The sequence below is a fragment of the Accipiter gentilis genome, chromosome 15 (assembly GCF_929443795.1).
Source record: "Accipiter gentilis chromosome 15, bAccGen1.1, whole genome shotgun sequence".
NCBI classification, from domain to species: domain Eukaryota; kingdom Metazoa; phylum Chordata; class Aves; order Accipitriformes; family Accipitridae; genus Astur; species Astur gentilis.
In genome coordinates, this window is record NC_064894.1 from 22,713,047 (window position 1) to 22,732,942 (window position 19,896).

Sequence of the window (19,896 nt, forward strand, 5' to 3'; positions counted from 1 at the left end):
AACTATTAAAAATAAGACAAATTCCAAGTTAAAGTTGTGAATTATGACTTTCAAAGAACTTGGTTCCTTGAAACTAAGCACATGGTTTCTGCTTAAATGGTGCAAAAATCAAGATCACATACTCAAGATCAAAACAATAAATCTAAGCATATTCACACTGAAAATCCTCATCATCAGGAACATATTAATCCAGTTCCCAACTACAACAAGGACCTAACCCAACTTTCTCTGAGTTTTGCTTCTCCTCTTTCCTTTCTCTGGGGTGGGATTAGGGAGTGGTTGCTTGCTTTATTACAATTTATGCGTAATTAAGATGTTCTTCCTCATAAGCAGTTGCTTATCATGAGACTCATTCAAGTCAATTTGTGAGAAACTTGCAGGATTGTGGTGAAAGTCAGTTCCCAGTTCCCAAATAATGGTGTCACTTCCATGTTACTTATGCATGTGTTTTCACTGATTCTGTGGGAGTAAGGCACTGAAGCAACAGGGGGTTTTGGAAAGCCGGTGCGACTGCATGCTTTCCAACAACAAATTGAACATTCAGTCAGCAATTATGATGAAACACTGCAGACTGCTGCGAATAGCGTTAAAGACTCTGCAATTCCAACACCTACTTCCTATGGTCCAGAGAAACTCTATTTTGAGTCTTTTTATTGCAGTCAAGCTTAGGACTTAAGCTATTACATCACTATAACATCTACCATGGCTACCTTTACATGGGAAGAAGCAGCCAATACATAACTAAAAAGCAAGTTCTGGAGTAGTGCAATGGATCAAACGTTACTACTGACTATTATGGTAGTAGGACAGGGGGAGCAGGAGGGAGCAAAGACAACTTCATTCGTAGGCAAAGACAACTTTCTAAATGTATAATTATAAAATAAAAGCTTCTAAATGCTTATACTTTGGAAACAGGTATGCAAATAACCTTTCTTGTTTACAATGTGCTGTTACTGTAAATACATATACAGAAGTATGTCTACTGCATGTATTTTTGCACGTACAAATATATACCAAAGCCCACCTTTCATATGCATGCTTAGAGCTCAATGTGTGTTAGTGCTGTGCCAATAGGAAATATCCACAGCAACAGGGAAAACATACAAAAGCAGTGAACTCCAATTCTACCTCAATTTCCCATACCCACAAAAAACAAAACCTCAAACCAAAGAATTAGAATAAGATAGTACAATAGGGTGGAGCTCAGGTTAAACATAAGGACAACAGGTTTGTCTGTATATACCTTTTGACCCCACAATCATCCCTATTTATGCAGACACACACAGAGAGATCATTCACCTTCCTGCCCAGAAGGACCCAAGGCAGGAAGTAAGGCTGCTGGGCAAATATCAGTGTACATTATTGGTGATTCTCTAACATAAGTGCGCCCGCTTTGGGGGTATTTATGAATTAGGCTAGAAATTAGCACGAAACTGTGTGTGCATAAAACTGTTGCCTGCTGTTCTTAACTTTCTTAACCAAATATTGTCAAATTAGCAACAACCACACTTCCCACTGAGGGCTGCGTATTTAAATGTTTTAAAATCAAAAGCTATTTTTGGGTTTATGTGAACCAAAAAAAGAGGCTGGAGTTGCATTTCTTCAAGGAGGAAATAAACTCTATGCCCATATATTTGCTGCCTCTGTCAAAAGTGGGTGACTGGATTCTCATTTGAATTTGTAGAGACTAATTTTTAAAGGAAGCACCTTGAGAAGTTACACAAACAACTTGAGGACAAAGCTTCCTTCTCCAAAAGATTAAAAGGAACGGAATGCATATACGGGGAGTAGAAATGCCATCTCAGTTGGGCAAACATTCTCTGAAAACCATTGACCAGATTGGGCACGCAAGCTTAATGGAGAAAGCAGGCTTCAATCTGAAGACCCCTGCAGCAGAAAAGGTTTATTTACAAAAATGGAACATAGTGTTGTTTAGAGGGCCTCTTAGGAAGAAGAATAGAAGAAAAGAACTGTTCAACAATACATTAAATAAATTATTGCAGCAGTCTAAGTCACAACATTATTACAGCCCTCTAGTAAGCAAAGGTATTAGCACAATTGTAAGCAGAATAGACTTATTGGTCCATTGGTCTCTTTCAGTACAGTAACTTGTGTTCCAGGATATTTGCCATAATACATAAAAGCCAAAAAAGTTGTCACTTGAAGAGTGTGGAATTAAACAAAGACACAAAGCAGGTAAAATTCAGCCCATGTTAACCTGTCATTCCATAGGACAGCTGCACAGCTCAGGGCCACCAGCTCAGTTCTTTGGTTGGAACAGTAACAGGTGTCCCTTCTATACCTACCATGCATGAGAACTCGCAGTAATGCACACTATTTATTAGTGTTCCTCTAAGATAACATGCTAGTACCCTTGCCTGATTACAGTATTTCTACTATTGGTATTAGGATATGGGTGCATACATGTGCTTCTGCATAGATAATTGCCTGTACCTCACCAAAAGGCTCCCTAGACAGCTTCCACAAATGGCATAAATTAACTTGAAAAATAAATACATGCTTACTTCATCAGGACAGTAACTTGTAGCACATGCTCAGCTTCCTTTAGTAACAACACATATAATTTATCTTTGATTTTCCACTGATTTTTGGTACAAGGGAAACAAAGTATTTCAAACTCATCCAAAAATCTCCTACAAGACTGAATACCATATAACAACATCAAAGAAGTCTGTAATTGGCAAAGGAGTTTTAATACACAGATAATTTATATGTAGGTATTTTTGCTGAGAATGTTTGATAAAAGCAAAGTGTACTATATATTTAGTTCTATTGGTTTCATCCTAAATGAGAAATGTTTGTTTCTTCTCTCTTGTTTTGGCCTTCGATCTTAAATGAAGTTTCAGAGTCCCAAACAATTCAAGGACTGAAAGTTACTGCCTATTTAGTACTGAACACTAATCAAAGTGATGCTGAAACACTGTAAGATTCCATTATTTATTAAAAAAAAAAAAAGAAGTCACAATGTGTGGATACAGTCTATTAAGCAAGACTGGTTTAACAAACTTTCTTAATGACTAAAACCAGTTTATAACCTGAAGGAAAAAAAAAAAGACAAAAAGAGATAAGCTGAAATCAAGTTTGATCCACCAACAGTAAAACAGCAGTAGTTTAAATTTACTAAACAAACCATTTAATAGGAAAAACATGCATCTAGTAAAAGTACAGCAATAACTGCCTTTGATTGAACAAATCATAAGAAAAAGTTAATTGCTGACTGCAGAAAAGCTCAAAAAAGCTCCATCAGCCCCAAACATCAGCCTGTATAACACTTGCAAATTTAAGCAGTATGGATTTCAAAGCATTTGTTACAACTACACACAATGAATTTCTCATTGTGTAAGGTAAGCTTGCATTTCAAGAATTCATAATACAGAAACATTACTTGCAGAATACATCATATACATAGTACTGTACCTCCGGCATCAAAACAGAAGTCTAGAAATATAATGTGAAGATAACAATCTCCTAAAATAATAGAAGTAATCTTCAGGTTATCACACAACTCCCTTATTAACATCTTCACTGATTTTAAGTTCTTCACTTGTACCCCAATGAACAATTACTCACATGAGTAGTCTCTAAAGACTTTAGTGGGGTTACTCCTGAAAGTAACAGCTCAAAATTCAAAATGTATAGTTCTTTCCTGAAAGCATTTACAGAGAAATCCAAATGAAGCACTTGGGTAACACTGGAAAAAAATCATGAACTTGTAAGTAAGGTTGGTAATTCTTTCTCAGTTCTAAAAACAGAGGGGCTGTAAAATTTTAGAAAATACAAGGTATGAGCAATACAATTTCATCAACAGTGAGAAATCCAAGGGGCAGGAAAAAAAACCCACCTTAACAGGATCTAGGATGACTGCCCAAAATAGATTTGCCCACCCCTAAAAAACACACATATACACACAGATAATTACTGCTTACTGATTTTTGGGGAGGAGCTTATGCCCAGCAGTCACCCAACTGGGGGAAAATTGTATAAATACTCAAGGGTGACACTTGAAATCATCAGCTTCTGCTCACTCACCAGTGGCAGAAGAACTCCTCAATAGAGGAGGATTCCCTACTCTACCACTCTGCATTGGAGCTCCACAACATCTTGGTATGTTAATGATTTCATTTCATTCTATTTTGTTTAGAAGGTAACTTTTACAGGGCACATGTTTCCTGGCTCAAAGAGAAGGGGGTTGATATTTAGGGGCCAGTGACAGCATCCTTACTGCCACTGGGGCTATTTGAAAGGCTACAGATAAAAGTCTGGTTTCAAGCAAGGCAATGTGAGATTTTTGCCATTGATGCTGAGAGAGTCAGGAGTTCATGCTTCATTTGCTATAGCATTAGACAGAGGTAGTAAGGTCGTGGTGGAGTGTCTATGCATTTCCACTGAAAACTTTTCTTCATTTCAGGAGTTTTGATATATGCAACTCCTGAACTTACTTTTAGAGCCCTAGTGTAACTAGAAAAATAATCACTGTTTCTGAGGATAGTGGTTTTAAATAGGCTGGCATCCATTTAAAATCATTCTTTTCCTAAGAGTGAGAGTATTGCTTCTAAGCTACCTATACAAGAGCTGTATCATTCTAAGTGATAGCAATACTGATTCCCTTTTTCTTAGAGGATTTTTCACAACTAGTGAAAGCAGGAAGAAGTAAGCACAAAATCATGTTACTTTTAATACCAAGACTTAAAGAAAACTCACTTATTCATGCAGAAGAACCAGAATTGAACAGCTTTTCTTTATAACAAACATTTTCTCCCCTTTCTAACACAGAACGGATTTGGAAACATGCATTTACAAATATCCTTACTGCTGCTGTTTTGTCTGAACATTGTCCATGGTAGTGATGGATATTTTTCTGAGCGATATCAGAAACAATCCAGCATCAAGGGGCCACATTTTCTACCATTCAATGTAAAGAGTCAAGGTAAGTTTACTATTTTCTGATAATAAAACTAACACAATCATTCCTAGTAGGTCAACACATGAACAAAAGCTCTTTGTTTATACTATTGGTATTCAACCTTCATTAACAGTTTAGGTTCATTAAAATTATGTCATCACTGCAGAAAGAACTGGCAGTGGCTCTAGCAGTTGCCTCTTATTGACAAAGATGCACACTTGCCACAGACAAATTTTTTTTACACATTAATCACTAAAGGCTTATAGAGCAGAAACAAGATCACAGCTACAGATTTGATCTTCAGTAGTGGGAATAATACAACATGACTGTGTACATAATTATGTGCAACATGCTAATTATTCTCAAATTTCTTGATTGAACACTGAGGTTTCTAACAATAGACCTGTCATCTACAATATTCAGGAAGAACTTTTACATGTTCTGTCACAGAACTTATGTGTGAATTTAAATATATATCTGATATACATGGCCAAATGAAGACCTGTTTAACAACTAGAAAGGCAAAAGAAATTGATATATAGTTGTAAAAATGTGACAAACCTCTACATAGTTTTTTCATGAGTGATTTAAGCTTATACTTTAATTACCAGACTAATCTCATAGTAATACAACAATTCTAGCTTTATTATAAAAAGTTATCTTCATTTCATAAATCAGTTGTAACAGACTGTAAATGCAATATACAATTGCAATGCTACACATTGTGACATCTTATTTCTGGGTATCCTCTCTGTCCTTATAAGACAAATGGGTGGCTATACTTAGTGTTTGAAACTATTTGAGTTCTGTTTTATTTCTCCATGCTTAGGCCAAAGCCTTTTTTTAAAAACTTGAAATCAAAAGTTCTGACTTCCTAGGTACTGCATTTATTTCATGAATTGTCCCTCATAGTATGATCAGTAGTCTCTATTCAAAGTTATCATCACTAAAATTAAGAGAACTGAATCTTCCTTGTAACAATCCCGCTCTCTGCCCTGCCCCAGATTTTCTTTCAGACATCAGCAGGCTATTCAGAATAGCTTTCACTTTTGCTGTATCCCATCTACTTTTAGCTGTAATAATCATACTTGCACAAAAATGAGGAAACTGAATGAGGGACTCAGAAAATAGCATTTGCAAATAAGCTTCTCTTCACCAGAAAAAGGTCATTTTAGGCTATATCTGCATTAGAAAACAGGGTAGCAAAACAGAAGCAGATCTGGAGAGCAGAACAGTTGCTGCTCAGGACATTGCATCCACATTACCTTCATTTAGGAGGTTTTGATTCAGAATAGCTCTAGTCTGATCCTATGGACAGATGCTCATGAGTAGCACACATCAAGTCCAAAGACACAGCCCTGGTCTCACTCCAACCAGCTCCAGCCCACATGCTCCAAGAACACTCTGTAGTAAGAACCCAGTGAAAGCAGCATGGCTGGGAAACTTACCCCCCAAAATGTTCTTCTGGGCTGTACCAAAATACTGTCACAGTTTCATCCCTTGCTTTCAGCACGAGGACTTTCTGGAATCCTACCAGCACTCTCAGATTGAATTTAGGTACATGTACATGAACAGCCACTCTGAGGACTTACTAATTGGAATTCCCACTGAGTTAAAGTTGCATTTCCTCCCTCTCCCCTCATTAACTTTTCATAGTGTTTTTCCTTGACTTTATACAGAATCATTTACATATTTATATTTTTAAGTGAAATACAATATTTACTCGGTTATCCTCTACCATATTTCACTTACTTCTGTCCTCAGTGGTTTTTTTTTCCCCCGCCTCTATAGAAAACATTTGAAAAGGGAGAAACCACCAGCAAATTAAGGAAGGAGCAGAGTAGACGGGAAATGGAGTGAAAGAGGGAAATGAATTGTCCTGAACCAAGTTTTCATTTTATATGCTAACACAGAATCTAATGTACATGAAATTTCATATTTAGTATAAGAATGATTATATCAACATGTGAGAAGTGCAAAATGCTGTTTATTTAGGAAAGGTAATAAAGACTATATGCTAGACCTCAAAAACAGGAACAGCCTACAGTTTTACAGATGTGGGAGTCCAGTCATTCAAAATGGCTTGCAAGTCTTCATTAAGGGAACAAGCATCAAAATTGAGGACTGGAAAACCACTACTATTCTTCAGTCTGGAAAACAAGCATCCTATAGAGGGGTTTTTAGAAAAGTGTAAAGAGGGCAGACTGTTAGAGATCATAATTTCTAGTCCGAGACGATCATGGAATAATAAAACAGGAGTCTACAGAACCAAATTCATCTAACTATTGCCTAGCGAGTTCTTCCGTATGCAAGTAACTCAAGTAGCGTATGGCAAGTTTTTCATTATAGCTTACTTTTCCTATTTGGTCACCAAACATTGGCTTCTAGAGATTTAGTTACCAATAAATTATCTTTTTATTTTGTATAACTTTGTGAAAAAGCAGCCTGGAACTAAAATTTCAGTCTAGACCCAGACTGGTGACTCAGGGCAACATGTAATAGATCATACAATTTCTGTTGGCAATCAAAACCTATTAAAGCTTCATTTAATTTGGTGAAATTGTTTTAACAGTTTTAAGTATCTTGTTCTTGACAGCTCTCCAGTCAGAATACACTTTCCTTTTCTGTAGGTATTTAGTGTTATCATTTTTTTTAAAAGTAGCAGGACAATTTTTAAACCAGTAGCTCTTTGGCTTGAAATCTTTGAAAAGTCCTAGCTGAGTATAATCATTAAGTCTGACTGTTCAGCAATGCTCAAATAAGCCATTACTACAGGTTTTGTTAAAGTCTTCATACTTAATTCAATACATAAATAGGGTTTGACTGCACTCAGAGAACATAAATCAATTTTGCATGAAGATATGTGCCAAGACATATAGTAGCCAACCACTACTTCAATTTTCCTGGTAAAAATCCTACTTCATTGATGTATTCAGCTGTCCTTTCCCCAGAGGACTTACCATTGTCTCTAGACAACAGTTACCAGACATTTTGATCTAAAAGCAGCACAACTTCGAAACAATATAGCTCCTCACAGAAAATCTCTATAACATCATGAACACTGACAAAGCCTTCAGCATCTTATGCAAAAAGGTAGTACCCACCACTTTGTGAAACTAGGACCGATACGAAGTTGCATCCAAAACATGGTAAAAAGCAAGAGAAGCACTCTGAAGCTAAAGTCTGATGCAATTTGCCACCACTCAAAAAATAATTTGATCAAGTGCAATAACTGCATGTTACTTAAACACAGCTGAATAAAATGAATGTTGCCCAGGCTGCAGAAATTAAATTCTGACTGCTAAAGAACAAAATATGTTTGATAAGCCTGGACATAGTTCCTCGAGTTATTGTTATGAAAGAGCAGACCTGGCTGGGGTCACTGTTGTCTATTGCCAAAGTACCCACATAAATGCTTGGTTTTGGATTCGATACAGTTGATGTAAAAAACTATTTGTATTTTTCCCCTAATGCCTTACAACTGAAACATTAGCTCAGGAACTCATTTAGGTATTTGTACTGAGGCTTTGATCTGACCTGCCTGTGTTGTCTGATGTGAACAGGTAGTTTTTGAAGTTCTATCCACAGACAGAACCTATGGAATAAATTCTGAGTCCTCCAGTTGAGTAAGCTGTTTTGTCTGATGGCAGCTCTCTTATCTGTGGTGAAGAGAAAAATATGTAACATGTAAAGAACTTTTACATGCCACTTCTGCTGCAGGGTACATGCTAATTCTGACAGGCTTAAGCCTTTTCCAAATTATTTTTTCATATGATGTAGTTCTTAAAATTTGCCATATCTTATGCCACCTATATAACAAGAAAACCAACTTGCAATTGCACCCTGCTGAATCTGGGATATCAGTAGTAAGAAATCTAACAGTATCAGTAAGAAACCAAAGACTGTACCAGACTTGTCACTGGTACTCACAGATTCCACAATCTCCTTTGCAGCTGAGGATGCATGTTTGCATTTTAGTTTGTCAGTAAATCATACAGATTGCTTTCTTCCTATATGTAGGATTTTAACTATCTTCCTTTTCACTGCCTTAAGGAGGATGAGATAGGAAGGTGTGCAAAATAAGGTGATATGCATTTATGCCGATTTTATGCATCAGCAAAAAAGAAAATGCACTCTCTACACTTGGTATGTAAGAACAATTTCCCTGGCAATATAGGAAGAAAGCAACCTTGCAGATCCCATATCAAACCAAAATCAAATGTATTTCATATACACATCTCTATTATTTTTTAAAATACAGTATGTACAATAATAGTTTTCTTCTTCAACTCATTTTTGGTTCATCAAGACTAGCCACCGATTGGAAAAAGGAATTAATTATCTAAGAGACAGCAGAATCATCACGGCATAAACTTTCGCACACATTGCTCTTTCTGTAAGAGGCTGAAATGCAAATTTTAGCTGATCCAATTGTTGATCAATTATCAATCTTTTCTAAATAAGCAACAAACAGAATATGTTGCCATTATAAAAACCAGAATCCAGGCTCTTCCTATATCCCTCAGTTTTGTTTTGTTAAAGTGACTTCTTAAATTAACATTCATCATAGGTATGGTGTTTTGGTCTATAATGCTGCCAGTTGCTGCAAACGACTGACGTACTCTCACAACGCCCATGTTAATCTTGTCTGTAATGTCCCACAAATCAGCAACCTAATTCCAACACAAAGCTGCAAGCTCCCCCAAAGTGCACAGAAAACTAAGCAGTGAGCTTGTTTGTTTATTCCTCTGTGTGACATTTGGTTAAGTGGCTCCACCTGCTGTTTTGATAACTGGGAAAATAATGTATTATTAAAAAAACAAAACAATGCCAGAATTCTGACTGCAGTAAGATGAATTATCAGTTGTGACCTCACCACCAAGTGAAATTTTTATGACAAACAAAAATCTTTAAGACAGTATTTGAAAATATAACATTCATATGTTTACCGAAAAAACAGAGCCTTGGCCCACTTTTGGAAGTGTGTGGGGGGAAAGGACAAATATCTCACTAAAATGAAGCACACACTAGTTTCAGAAAAGCAGCTACACCTGCACAGGAAGCTTTCTCTGGTTTTGTTCACCATCAAGATGCAAGTCTCATGACTTGCTAAATCAGTTACCTGTTGGTTTTGGTTTTTCTTTTTCCTTCCTTAATACTTGCACAGCAACTTTTAAGCTCTCTGATGACCCTAAATGTATTGAAGACATGAAAAAATTCTAGAAGCCTTGTAGCTCGCAACACAACTCCAACAAATTTCCACTTGTAAGAGCTCTGAGACACTTTTGCTCCGAACATCAGGTTCTCAGTGACCAAACACAGTATTAGAAACTTGACTTCTATGAGGTTCAAGTTAAGTTAACCCTTCACACATTTCACCATCATGCTACAAGTCTGCAAATCTGTTACAGCTGCCCTGGTTGACCTGTTTCCTCTCTCTCACAGGTGTGCAGATAAGGGGTGAACAAGGACCCCCTGGTCCCCCAGGCCCTATTGGACCAAGAGGACAACCAGGTCCTGCGGGAAAGCCAGGGTTTGGAAGTCCTGGTCCCCAAGGACCCCCTGGTCCGCCCGGGCCACCTGGATTCTCTGCAGTTGGAAAGCCAGGCATGCCAGGTCTACCAGGAAAGCCAGGAGACAGAGGACTAAATGGTGAAAAAGGAGAAGCTGGACCTGTTGGGCTCCCAGGAGCAAGAGGGCCACAAGGACCCCCCGGCACTCCTGGCCCGGCAGGACTGTCTGTTCCTGGCAAGCCAGGACCACAAGGCCCTCCGGGAGCTCAAGGGCCGAGGGGCCTCCCCGGCGAGAAGGGAGAGCCAGGTATTCCTGGAATAAATGGACAAAAGGGAGAAAATGGATTCGGCGTTCCAGGCCGCCCGGGTAACAGGGGTCTTCCAGGCCCACAGGGACCCCGAGGCCTCCCGGGTCCTGCTGGGGTTGGGAAGCCTGGCGAAAACGGTCTTCCAGGTCAGCCAGGTATGAAAGGTGACAGAGGCTTACCAGGTGCACCTGGAGCGGCCGGTATGCCCGGTCCCCAGGGTCCCCCAGGAGAACCTGGAGAAGCTGGCATTGGCAAGCCTGGGCCAATGGGACCACCAGGAGCAGCAGGCATCCCTGGAGCCAAGGGACACCCCGGACCTGCAGGCTTGCCTGGATCCCCGGGTCTTCCAGGATTTGGAAAGCCAGGATTGCCAGGGATGAAGGGACACAGAGGCCCTGAAGGTCCTCCTGGCCTTCCAGGACCTAAAGGAGACCAAGGCCCGGCTGGTGTGCCAGGAGAACCAGGGCCTGCCGGACCACCAGGGAACATGGGCCCTCAAGGACTCAAAGGCTTGCCTGGTGAGAACGGCCTACCCGGGCCCAAAGGCGACATGGGCCCTGCGGGCCCCCCGGGCTTCCCAGGGGCCAAGGGCGAACGGGGTCTACCAGGGCTAGAGGGAAAACGAGGATACCCAGGTGAGCAGGGTCTTGCTGGTCCTAAGGGACACCCAGGTTTCCCAGGTCCAAAAGGCGATGCTGGCCATGCTGGGCTACCTGGCTTGCCTGGTCCAGTGGGTCCCCAGGGAGTTAAGGGAGTGCCAGGGATCAACGGCGAGCCGGGCCCCAGAGGGCCTTCAGGAATACCCGGGATCAGAGGTCCCATTGGCCCCCCTGGCCTGCCAGGAGCCCCTGGTGCGAAAGGTGAGCCCGGAGCACCAGGACTGCCGGGCCCTGCAGGTATTTCTACAAAAGGCTTAGCCGGACCCATGGGACCACCTGGACCCCCCGGCCCTAAAGGCAACAATGGAGAGCCTGGCTTGCCAGGCCCGCCAGGTCCTCCTGGTCCCCCTGGCCAAGCCGTAATCCCACAGATGCCCGACAGCTACGTTAAAGCAGGAGAGTCTCGGGAGCTATCAGGAATGTCCTTCGTCAAAGGAGGAGTAAACCAAGCTCTAACAGGGATGCCAGTGTCTGCTTTCAGTGTCATCCTCTCAAAAGCCTACCCTGGGGCAACAGTCCCCATCAAATTTGATAAAATCTTGTACAACAGGCAGCAACACTATGACCCCAGAACAGGAATCTTCACCTGCAGGATCCCTGGACTGTACTATTTCTCCTACCACGTACATGCAAAAGGAACAAATGTTTGGGTTGCGCTCTACAAAAATGGTTCCCCGCTCATGTACACCTATGATGAGTACAAGAAAGGATACCTTGACCAGGCTTCTGGCAGTGCTGTCATTGATCTCATGGAGAACGATCAAGTGTGGCTCCAACTGCCCAATTCAGAATCTAATGGTCTCTATTCCTCTGACTACGTTCACTCTTCTTTCTCAGGTTTCCTATTTGCTCATAACTAACAACATCCCACTTACACTGTCCTGACACTCTCTCCTTCAGACCGTTTTAATTGCGCGCTGATCTGATTCGTCATAGGTCATGCAACTTCAATTTTGCAACAGAAATGGAGGAAGGAGTGAGAAAGTGGAAGAGATTGGTTCAAACCTAGTAGAATAATATTGTATGTTTTTAGAGAATTAGAGAAATTTTTTTTCAAATGATGATCAATTGTCTGACTGAATGCAACATTAAAATTTTATGAGTTAATATAATGCACCAGCGTTTTTGTTTTTGTTCCCCCTCCCCCCAAAAAAAGGAAAACCAGAATTTCTAAATATCACTTCTTATAACACATAAAGTAGCCGTTCCAGGACTCTAGATCACACTCCACTATACTTCAATTAACCGAAGGTATTATTTGAAGTACACAGTCTCAGATTCACCAGTCATCACAACAGCTGGACAATATACTTGAGGAACATTCTGCTGTCAGCTTCATCATTAAACTACAGAACAGGAGTCAAGAAAACAACTCTAATACAGTGCATACCAGGTCACAGTGTAATTTACTTCCACTTTTCTTATTAATACATAACTACCTTGGAGAAAGGTAGATTTACAAAGCTCTAAGACTTTCACAATATGAAAAAGCAACCAGATTTGAAGCCTAGAAATCCACTTAGCTTTGTCTGATGCACATTTTGTAATCTGCAACAAACTAGTTCAATATTTTTTAAGCTCCTAACTTCCTGTAAAACTACAATATTCAGAATACTGTAAAACAACTATCACCAAGTCCAGACATTAAGAACGTATCTTCAGAAGCATGCAGACACTCACAAAATCAGAACACCTTTACCACCCCAAAATTGGAGACAATCTTTGCACCGATTTTCCCTGAATAAATTAATTCCTTTAACACACAATAGTCTGGGGAATATATTTACTTCTTATGGTAAATTTATCAAACAATGACAGTAATTAGTCAGTAGACATAATCATATTTACCATACCTACATACACTCATGTCTCACAAACATTAGACATTGCATTAATCTGTTGTGGCACTATGAAAAGTTAATGGTATAAGGTAAGCTAGCTTAATAAAATTAGTGCTTATAAATTATGAAACCGTAATAGTTTGATCACACATGTTTTCCAATGGCAGTTACCATTCGTGTGCTTTAGAAGTATCATATACATCAAAACCTTATGAACTCAAAATATTATTTTTAGCTTCAATTTTTAAAACAGAAATTTTTAATCACTTGCACTAAAAGTATGTAGGCCTGTGTTTAAAAGTTTTATGGTATTACCATTTCTTCATGAAAGCAGAACCTGAGGCTTGTTGCGTTGTATACATTTGAAATCAGCAGTTTCCCCAAGTACTTGATAATACATTGGGATTAATAAAAAAGTGAGGACACCTTTAGGTTGATCCATCATTAGCAAAACTATATAATGTTTTGGAAACTGTAAAGAGCTACCAAGAATGTAGCTTTGCAGAATTGTTTTTTTTCCTCCCCTTATTAAGTGCTGCTGGATAAGGAAGCCTGTGGTTTAGACTATATTTCAGTAAAATAATGAATGCTTAAGTAGAGAGTGTAATGTGAGATCTGCTTATTTTAGCAGCCAAGTAGACCTAGGCAAGCAAATTGGTACTACTATTATAAACACTGCACACAAATATTTGTATGGAAATAATATGGACAGTACCACAATTTATAAGTGGCAATCTTGCGATACTTTTTTTTCCAAGCCAAAATAAAACCCAAGACACTTGAGTCTGCATTGTTTATCCCCACTTTTCTACCTTCCTGATTTAGGTAAAGTATTAATTACAGATCTCCTAAGAATTATATCTTTTTTTGCACTAAAAATGTTTTCCTGGGTAGTCACTTGCATTAATTCAGCAGCACTTTCCAGTATTTAAACATAGCATGTGCTGCTGCCCATATATTCAACCAATCTGGCACTTTTGTTTCAGAAACAAATAGAGGGACTGGGTACTGGAGCTGGAAAATACTGCTCAGTAGTTGTAAAGTTTCTGGTTAATTGCTTTACATATGAAATGTATGCCAAAGCACATGTTTAAAATTGTTGGAGATGCTTGGTGCTCAGCAGTACATTACTGTCCTGTGATTCCAATTAACTAGTGTCTGCACAAGAAACTGGGCACAGACAGTATTCTTAAAAGCACAGTTCACTAATTCTCACCGTTCATCCACTTTAAACCAGGTTTTGTCCCTTTAATGTCTTTGTTCCTTGAATGAGCACATAGGACTTCAATAAGTCTACAGCTCGGTACCTCATGCCCGTCTTTTTGAAAGCTTTTCATAATTGTTCAGTCATTACAGAAGCAACTCTTAATATTGAAAAACTAGAGATTACACACCAAATTGTGGCACGAGCACAACTTATACTTTCATTTTAGTTTTGGATTCTCAATTTAGAGGGGACCTTGAGAAGGTCTGTAAGATTTTTAAGTTTGTTTTCTAATATTTTCTCCACATGAAGATCAGCAGCCTAAAGATAAAGCTGTTCCAGAAACCACATCTCTTCTGGATCATGGGCATTAGAGGAAAGAAAAGACAATATGAGATTAAAATGGAAACAAAAGAGCCTGTAATAGTACAAAACTCACTTCCAAAGAACTACTGAAATTTTTGGAGCCTTAAGTAGTCAAACACATAAAGCACCCAAATAATCCCTTCTGTATTTAGCCGGAAAACACAGCAGAGAAGTGTAACAAATTTACTTGCTTCTATCTTTGTTGCAGTTTTCACAATTAAGACAAATAAAGATCTCTCATCACAGGACTACATCAACATTATGAATTTCTGATGTTTTGCAGAATTTTTGGAGGATTCTTTCTTATTAGCCAGAAAAACATCGTTGCTTTTTGTTTGTTGTACTTGAAGTTGCATATAAAAGATATCACACACATATCACAGACATCTAGATTCATTATCTTCTGCCAAAAAAAGGTAATACCATAAACTTGTGACTGAAAACCTCTGTGTGTGTGTATGTGTGCATGTTTTGGGGGAAAAGATGGAGTAGTTTAGAAAGATCCAAAGTTTTCCTCCCCAAAGTAACACTTCCCATATATCAGCATGCCACTTCAGAATGCTGATCAATCACATTAAAAAAAAACAAAAGCGAAATGCAAGTTATTAAAAACCAGGGTTTAAGTCTAGCACTTTCTTTCTCTGATAATTTTCCTTTTTGTAAAAGATGGTCAGTGGCAAATTTCTCAGCTGCACCCTTGAAAGCTGAGAGCAGATTCCATCAAGCCTTTTCATGGGCAATTTATGAAGTCTCTGCTGCCATATTAGCCATGAACTTTTTACTTCCAAAATGAAATATAAACTTATTGAAAATATTACAAGTATATCATTTTCCCTATATATCCACAGACGCTATGGTTTTCAGAAGTGTCAGGGAAATTATGGGGAAAGACAACTGTGCAAGAGAAAGCGAACTGCCATTAAGAGAAGAAATTTTACAAAATTCTGCTCTACGAAATTATATTAGGCAACTTCCTCCTACAAAAAAAAAACCACCTAATCTGAAATTTTTCACATGGAGATAATTATACAGTACTTCAAGTCCTCATTACTCCTCTGAAGATCAAACTTGTTTCCATAATGTGTTGTGGACCTCTGTCCACGTATTTATATAGTGTAAAATACATTGCCACATGACATTTCTGTTAAAATTGCTCTTTACCAACGCCTATAGAACATACACTACATGAAACACATAAAAAGTAATATTAATCACCTTAAAATTGCAAAATATTCCAGTAATAAGTTAAAGATTTACAAAAAGGATTCTTAAGTAGATTTAATGCTCAACTTGGATATCAGTTGCAGAGGGCATTCTTGCACGTATTATTAGGTAAGATTTGACCATTTGACAAATATGAATATCTGTGCTCCTTGCCATCTGACATCATGCTTTTCTGATAGTATTGTTGAATAGATTCTCCCAATTTTTTTTTTTTTTTTTTTGTTGTTTGAGTCATTCTTCACAAAGGAAGGTCTGAATAACACAAGACTGTTCTGGAACCCTGTTAGTTTTTCCCTCTGCAAGCCTCAGTTCTTTACTTCTTTACAAGGAGGAGAGTGGGTTAATACCCTTCATTTGGCTGAGTCAGGACAATCACGCCTAACTGAAAGAGCCATCCAAAAAAAATATCATAGGGCAATTATCTAAGGCAATTACCATAGCTAAGACAATGAAAAGCAAAATCCACCAGACAGTTGATTATGATCAAAGAAATCATGCAAAAAAGAGAAGGGACATAGAGAAACAAGGGCATACTGACAACAAACCAAAGTGAACTGCAAACACTTAATGGATTTTAAAAAAATAAAACAGTCGTTCTGCTCCGTCACTGACAATGGCACTACAAAGATGGCATTTCAACTTGGGAACTTTGCGTCTCCTCAACTGACCACTTAATAAGTTTGCTTTTGAAATTTTACCTTGACTAGCTATTAATGAGCAATGCTTTTGTCTAAAGGGTTAAACCCTCTACAAGACATTAAGGGAATGGAGTTAAGTCAAGAGGCTGTGGTTTTCAGGCCAGGCTCTAGGCTAAGAAAGACAGTGGGGCTTCCTGGTATGTAGACATTAGGCTGGAGCCAGGTTTAGGAGTTTCCTCAGGAAGTTATGTTAAACTTGCTACTGAGAAAAAAATAAATCTCTTTGGCACAAACTTGTGAAAGAAGATTAGTACCATTATTCTCATTTCAGAGAGGGACCTGAAGCAAAAAGAGATACTCCATGAGACTATCACAGGTAAGTGATACAGGAAAAAGTTATCTCTGGTTCTTCTGACTCCCTGTTCAGTGCTTTATCTACTGGACCATGTTATTAAAAGGAAAATAAGACCACTATGAAGCCCTTCAAAGTGATGCATGACAGAGTAGCACTTTCATGTATTAACATATTTAAGTAGTGTATACAATTTGCATTGTTTCACTTCTGATTTTGCAGAGCTTTATCCAAAATAACTCATGCCTATCAGTTACTATGTTTTCAACACTGTTGCACATATACCTCATGACTTTTTAATAAGAGAGAATGAGGTGTATTAAATTAGGTACCAATTCCAATAGGAGTTAGAAAGGATTAAAGCATACCCCACACCTGTTTGTATGCAGATTCCATGCTTACATATACAAATAGGTACCTGATAGGTAGGTATATGCATAAACATACACATGTGCACACAAGCAGGCACTCGTATACAAACAAACCCAAGCAAATATTTATGAGTTCAAAGATCAGAGTTTAACTTTTGTTTGATCTAATTTCCAAAGAACACTTAAAAACTATTCTTTTTGCCAAATGCTGCATGATCAACACCTTTTAAAACAAAGCGCTTTCATGATTTGAAAAATGAATTAACAAAAGTGCTAAAAAAAGCTGATTACGATTGGTTTAATATCAGCAGAAAACAAAGGATACATTTATTTCATATCTGAATGAGTTTGTAAAGGAATTCTTAACTACCAATCACACTCTAAGCTCCAATGGAAACACAGTAACGACAATCAAAACATTTTAGAAGTTACCTTGCTGTCTTTTACAACATGCAACCTGACATCAATTTCTATTTTTGTTTGAAACTTCTCTGAAACAATTTTGTCAATTATATTTGAAAGGAATACAGCAAGTAGTACAGCTCTGGTAAACAAAAGGTAAGTTTTAAGAGTGTCCAAACTACACCTGTGCCTCATGGATGTTGCATTAACAGAGGTAACAATTGGAAAATACTGTCAGCAAAATGATACAGAATTCCAAACTGAGCTGCATATAATCTTCTTAGAAAAAAACATGGTTAAAAATAAATTCAATTAACTGTATGCAGACATAAGATGGTTACCTTTTATTATCAACTAATTATTTTATATGCCTAATAGAAACTCAGAAGTCAAGCCTGTGAAAGAATGAAAATAACTTCTAGCTGAAGGGTAACCAAGATATTTTCCAACCCTAATTTATGTTACAGTATTATAATGTTGGCTTTGGGTGGAAGATGGCTATTATTAAAAAAGAATTTAAGTAAGTTAATTTTTAGTAAGTTTATAACAAAATAACAATCATCTCACTATTGTGTCAATACTACATGAGGAATTCTAATCAAAACTAGAGCGCTAAAGAAAATTATCAAATATTAGTTAGCAATTTATTTTTTTCCCCAGTGCATTTCTGATTTTATTTATGATTACAAGAACATAAGGAATAGAATCAAAATACAGTTCAAGGATGTCCACATTACCATACCAATCATGGTAAGAAACCATTTTTCTTCTAAATTCAGTGAAGTAGCACATCACAAATGCTTTTGAAGATAGCAAAACAGTTTTAGCTAAATGAAATAGCAACAGTAGTGATAAAGATGTCCTATTCCAGGATAAGCATGTGTCTATTATACAACTATTTGTAAGCTTGAAAAGTAAAAGCTGTGTTGAGTACCCTGCACTGTACTTGGAAATGTATTTGCTCTGGGAAGCACATGTAATATTTTCAGCTATTATAGTAAGTTTTCAGTGAACCCACTTACCTTTAAAAGCTGATATTTTATAGTTATGCTGGATAGCAGCCACCATGTCCTTCCAGAAGTCATATTTTTTCTGACCGTCATGCTGTAAGTGTCAAAAGGAACCTAGTCATTATATCAAGTATCAGCTATTTTGAGCTTTCATATTGAAACAGTGACAGCAATGCCATTAATAAACAAAAGCATCTGGAGTAAAATCGTCTTAGGCAGTAGGATTTGGGACATCAGGACTCGGTAGTACCCAGCTTAACTTTGGGTAACCACAAACACATTATCTCCCTACTCCAGGAGGTTATGGTGGAGGTGGGGGGAGGAAAGGGAAAGAATTCATATTTGTGAGGAACTCCAAAATGTTACAGCAAAGCAGGGCATTAGACAGAACAGCAACTTAATGAATGAACCATCCCACTGACATTTAGGAAAAAGAAGTGCCTAGAGCTACAGATACTGTACTTAATCAGCAGGCTGACATTATCTACAGCCTGGCACTAATATCACCTTCCCCCCTCAGAACTGGCAAACCCCTTCACTATAATTGAGAGGTAATGCCCTCCTGCCAACAGCTCCACCCAAACACCGTATAAAACGTTCATGCAGAAGCCAGGCTGAGCGGCACGGCATTGCATTGTACTCCAGAGACTGCCAAACCCCAGCTCTGGCAGAAGGACAGGGGAAGGCGATGTGTGCTTGGGAACAGGCTCTCGCCATTCCTAGAAAGCTGCCCGGGCACAGAGCTGCTCCAGCTGACCTCAACCGCCCTTTCAGCATCTCGCCAAGGGAGAGGAAAAGCTTCTCAACCAGCTGAGCCCCACAGCACTCTCAAACTTCACAAATTTTAGGAATGCTGAATTCGACAGATGCAATTCCAGAGCAGAGGACCAGCCATGGAGCCTGTAAGAGGTGCTCAGAGTTACCCGGCTGCAGTAAAGCAGGTGGTACAGTCTCTGAGTTTGTATGCCTTGGAAAGTTATCTTTGTAGTGTTGTTACAGGCCTTCCACACCTACTTTAGGATAAATTTCAAGGCAACTGTTTAACAGATTTCACAGCATTGCTGCCCTGTGTGTCCTGACCACT

At 38.6% G+C, this 19,896-nt stretch overlaps 2 protein-coding genes across 4 annotated transcripts in view; one reads left to right on the plus strand and one right to left on the minus strand.

The window, feature by feature from the left end:
- COL10A1 (collagen type X alpha 1 chain) overlaps positions 1 to 12,526 on the plus strand; it is a 49,139-nt gene extending 36,613 nt beyond the window's left edge. For 2 of the 3 annotated variants that reach the window (XM_049817735.1, XM_049817737.1), the window contains 2 exons: positions 4,795 to 4,948; positions 10,370 to 12,526. In XM_049817735.1, coding sequence (XP_049673692.1) covers positions 4,810 to 4,948; positions 10,370 to 12,264 — 2,034 coding nt within the window. In that variant the 5' untranslated portion in view covers positions 4,795 to 4,809 and the 3' untranslated portion in view covers positions 12,265 to 12,526. Of the gene's footprint in view, positions 1 to 4,047; positions 4,126 to 4,794; positions 4,949 to 10,369 lie in introns of those variants that run through there. The other variant, XM_049817738.1, reaches the window with a different exon arrangement.
- Positions 1 to 19,896, minus strand: part of NT5DC1 (5'-nucleotidase domain containing 1) — a 149,767-nt gene that overhangs the window by 119,990 nt on the left and 9,881 nt on the right. The window contains exon 6 of the mRNA XM_049817746.1: positions 18,825 to 18,906. Within this exon, the coding sequence (XP_049673703.1) occupies positions 18,825 to 18,906 (82 nt within the window). The remainder of the gene's footprint in view (positions 1 to 18,824; positions 18,907 to 19,896) is intronic.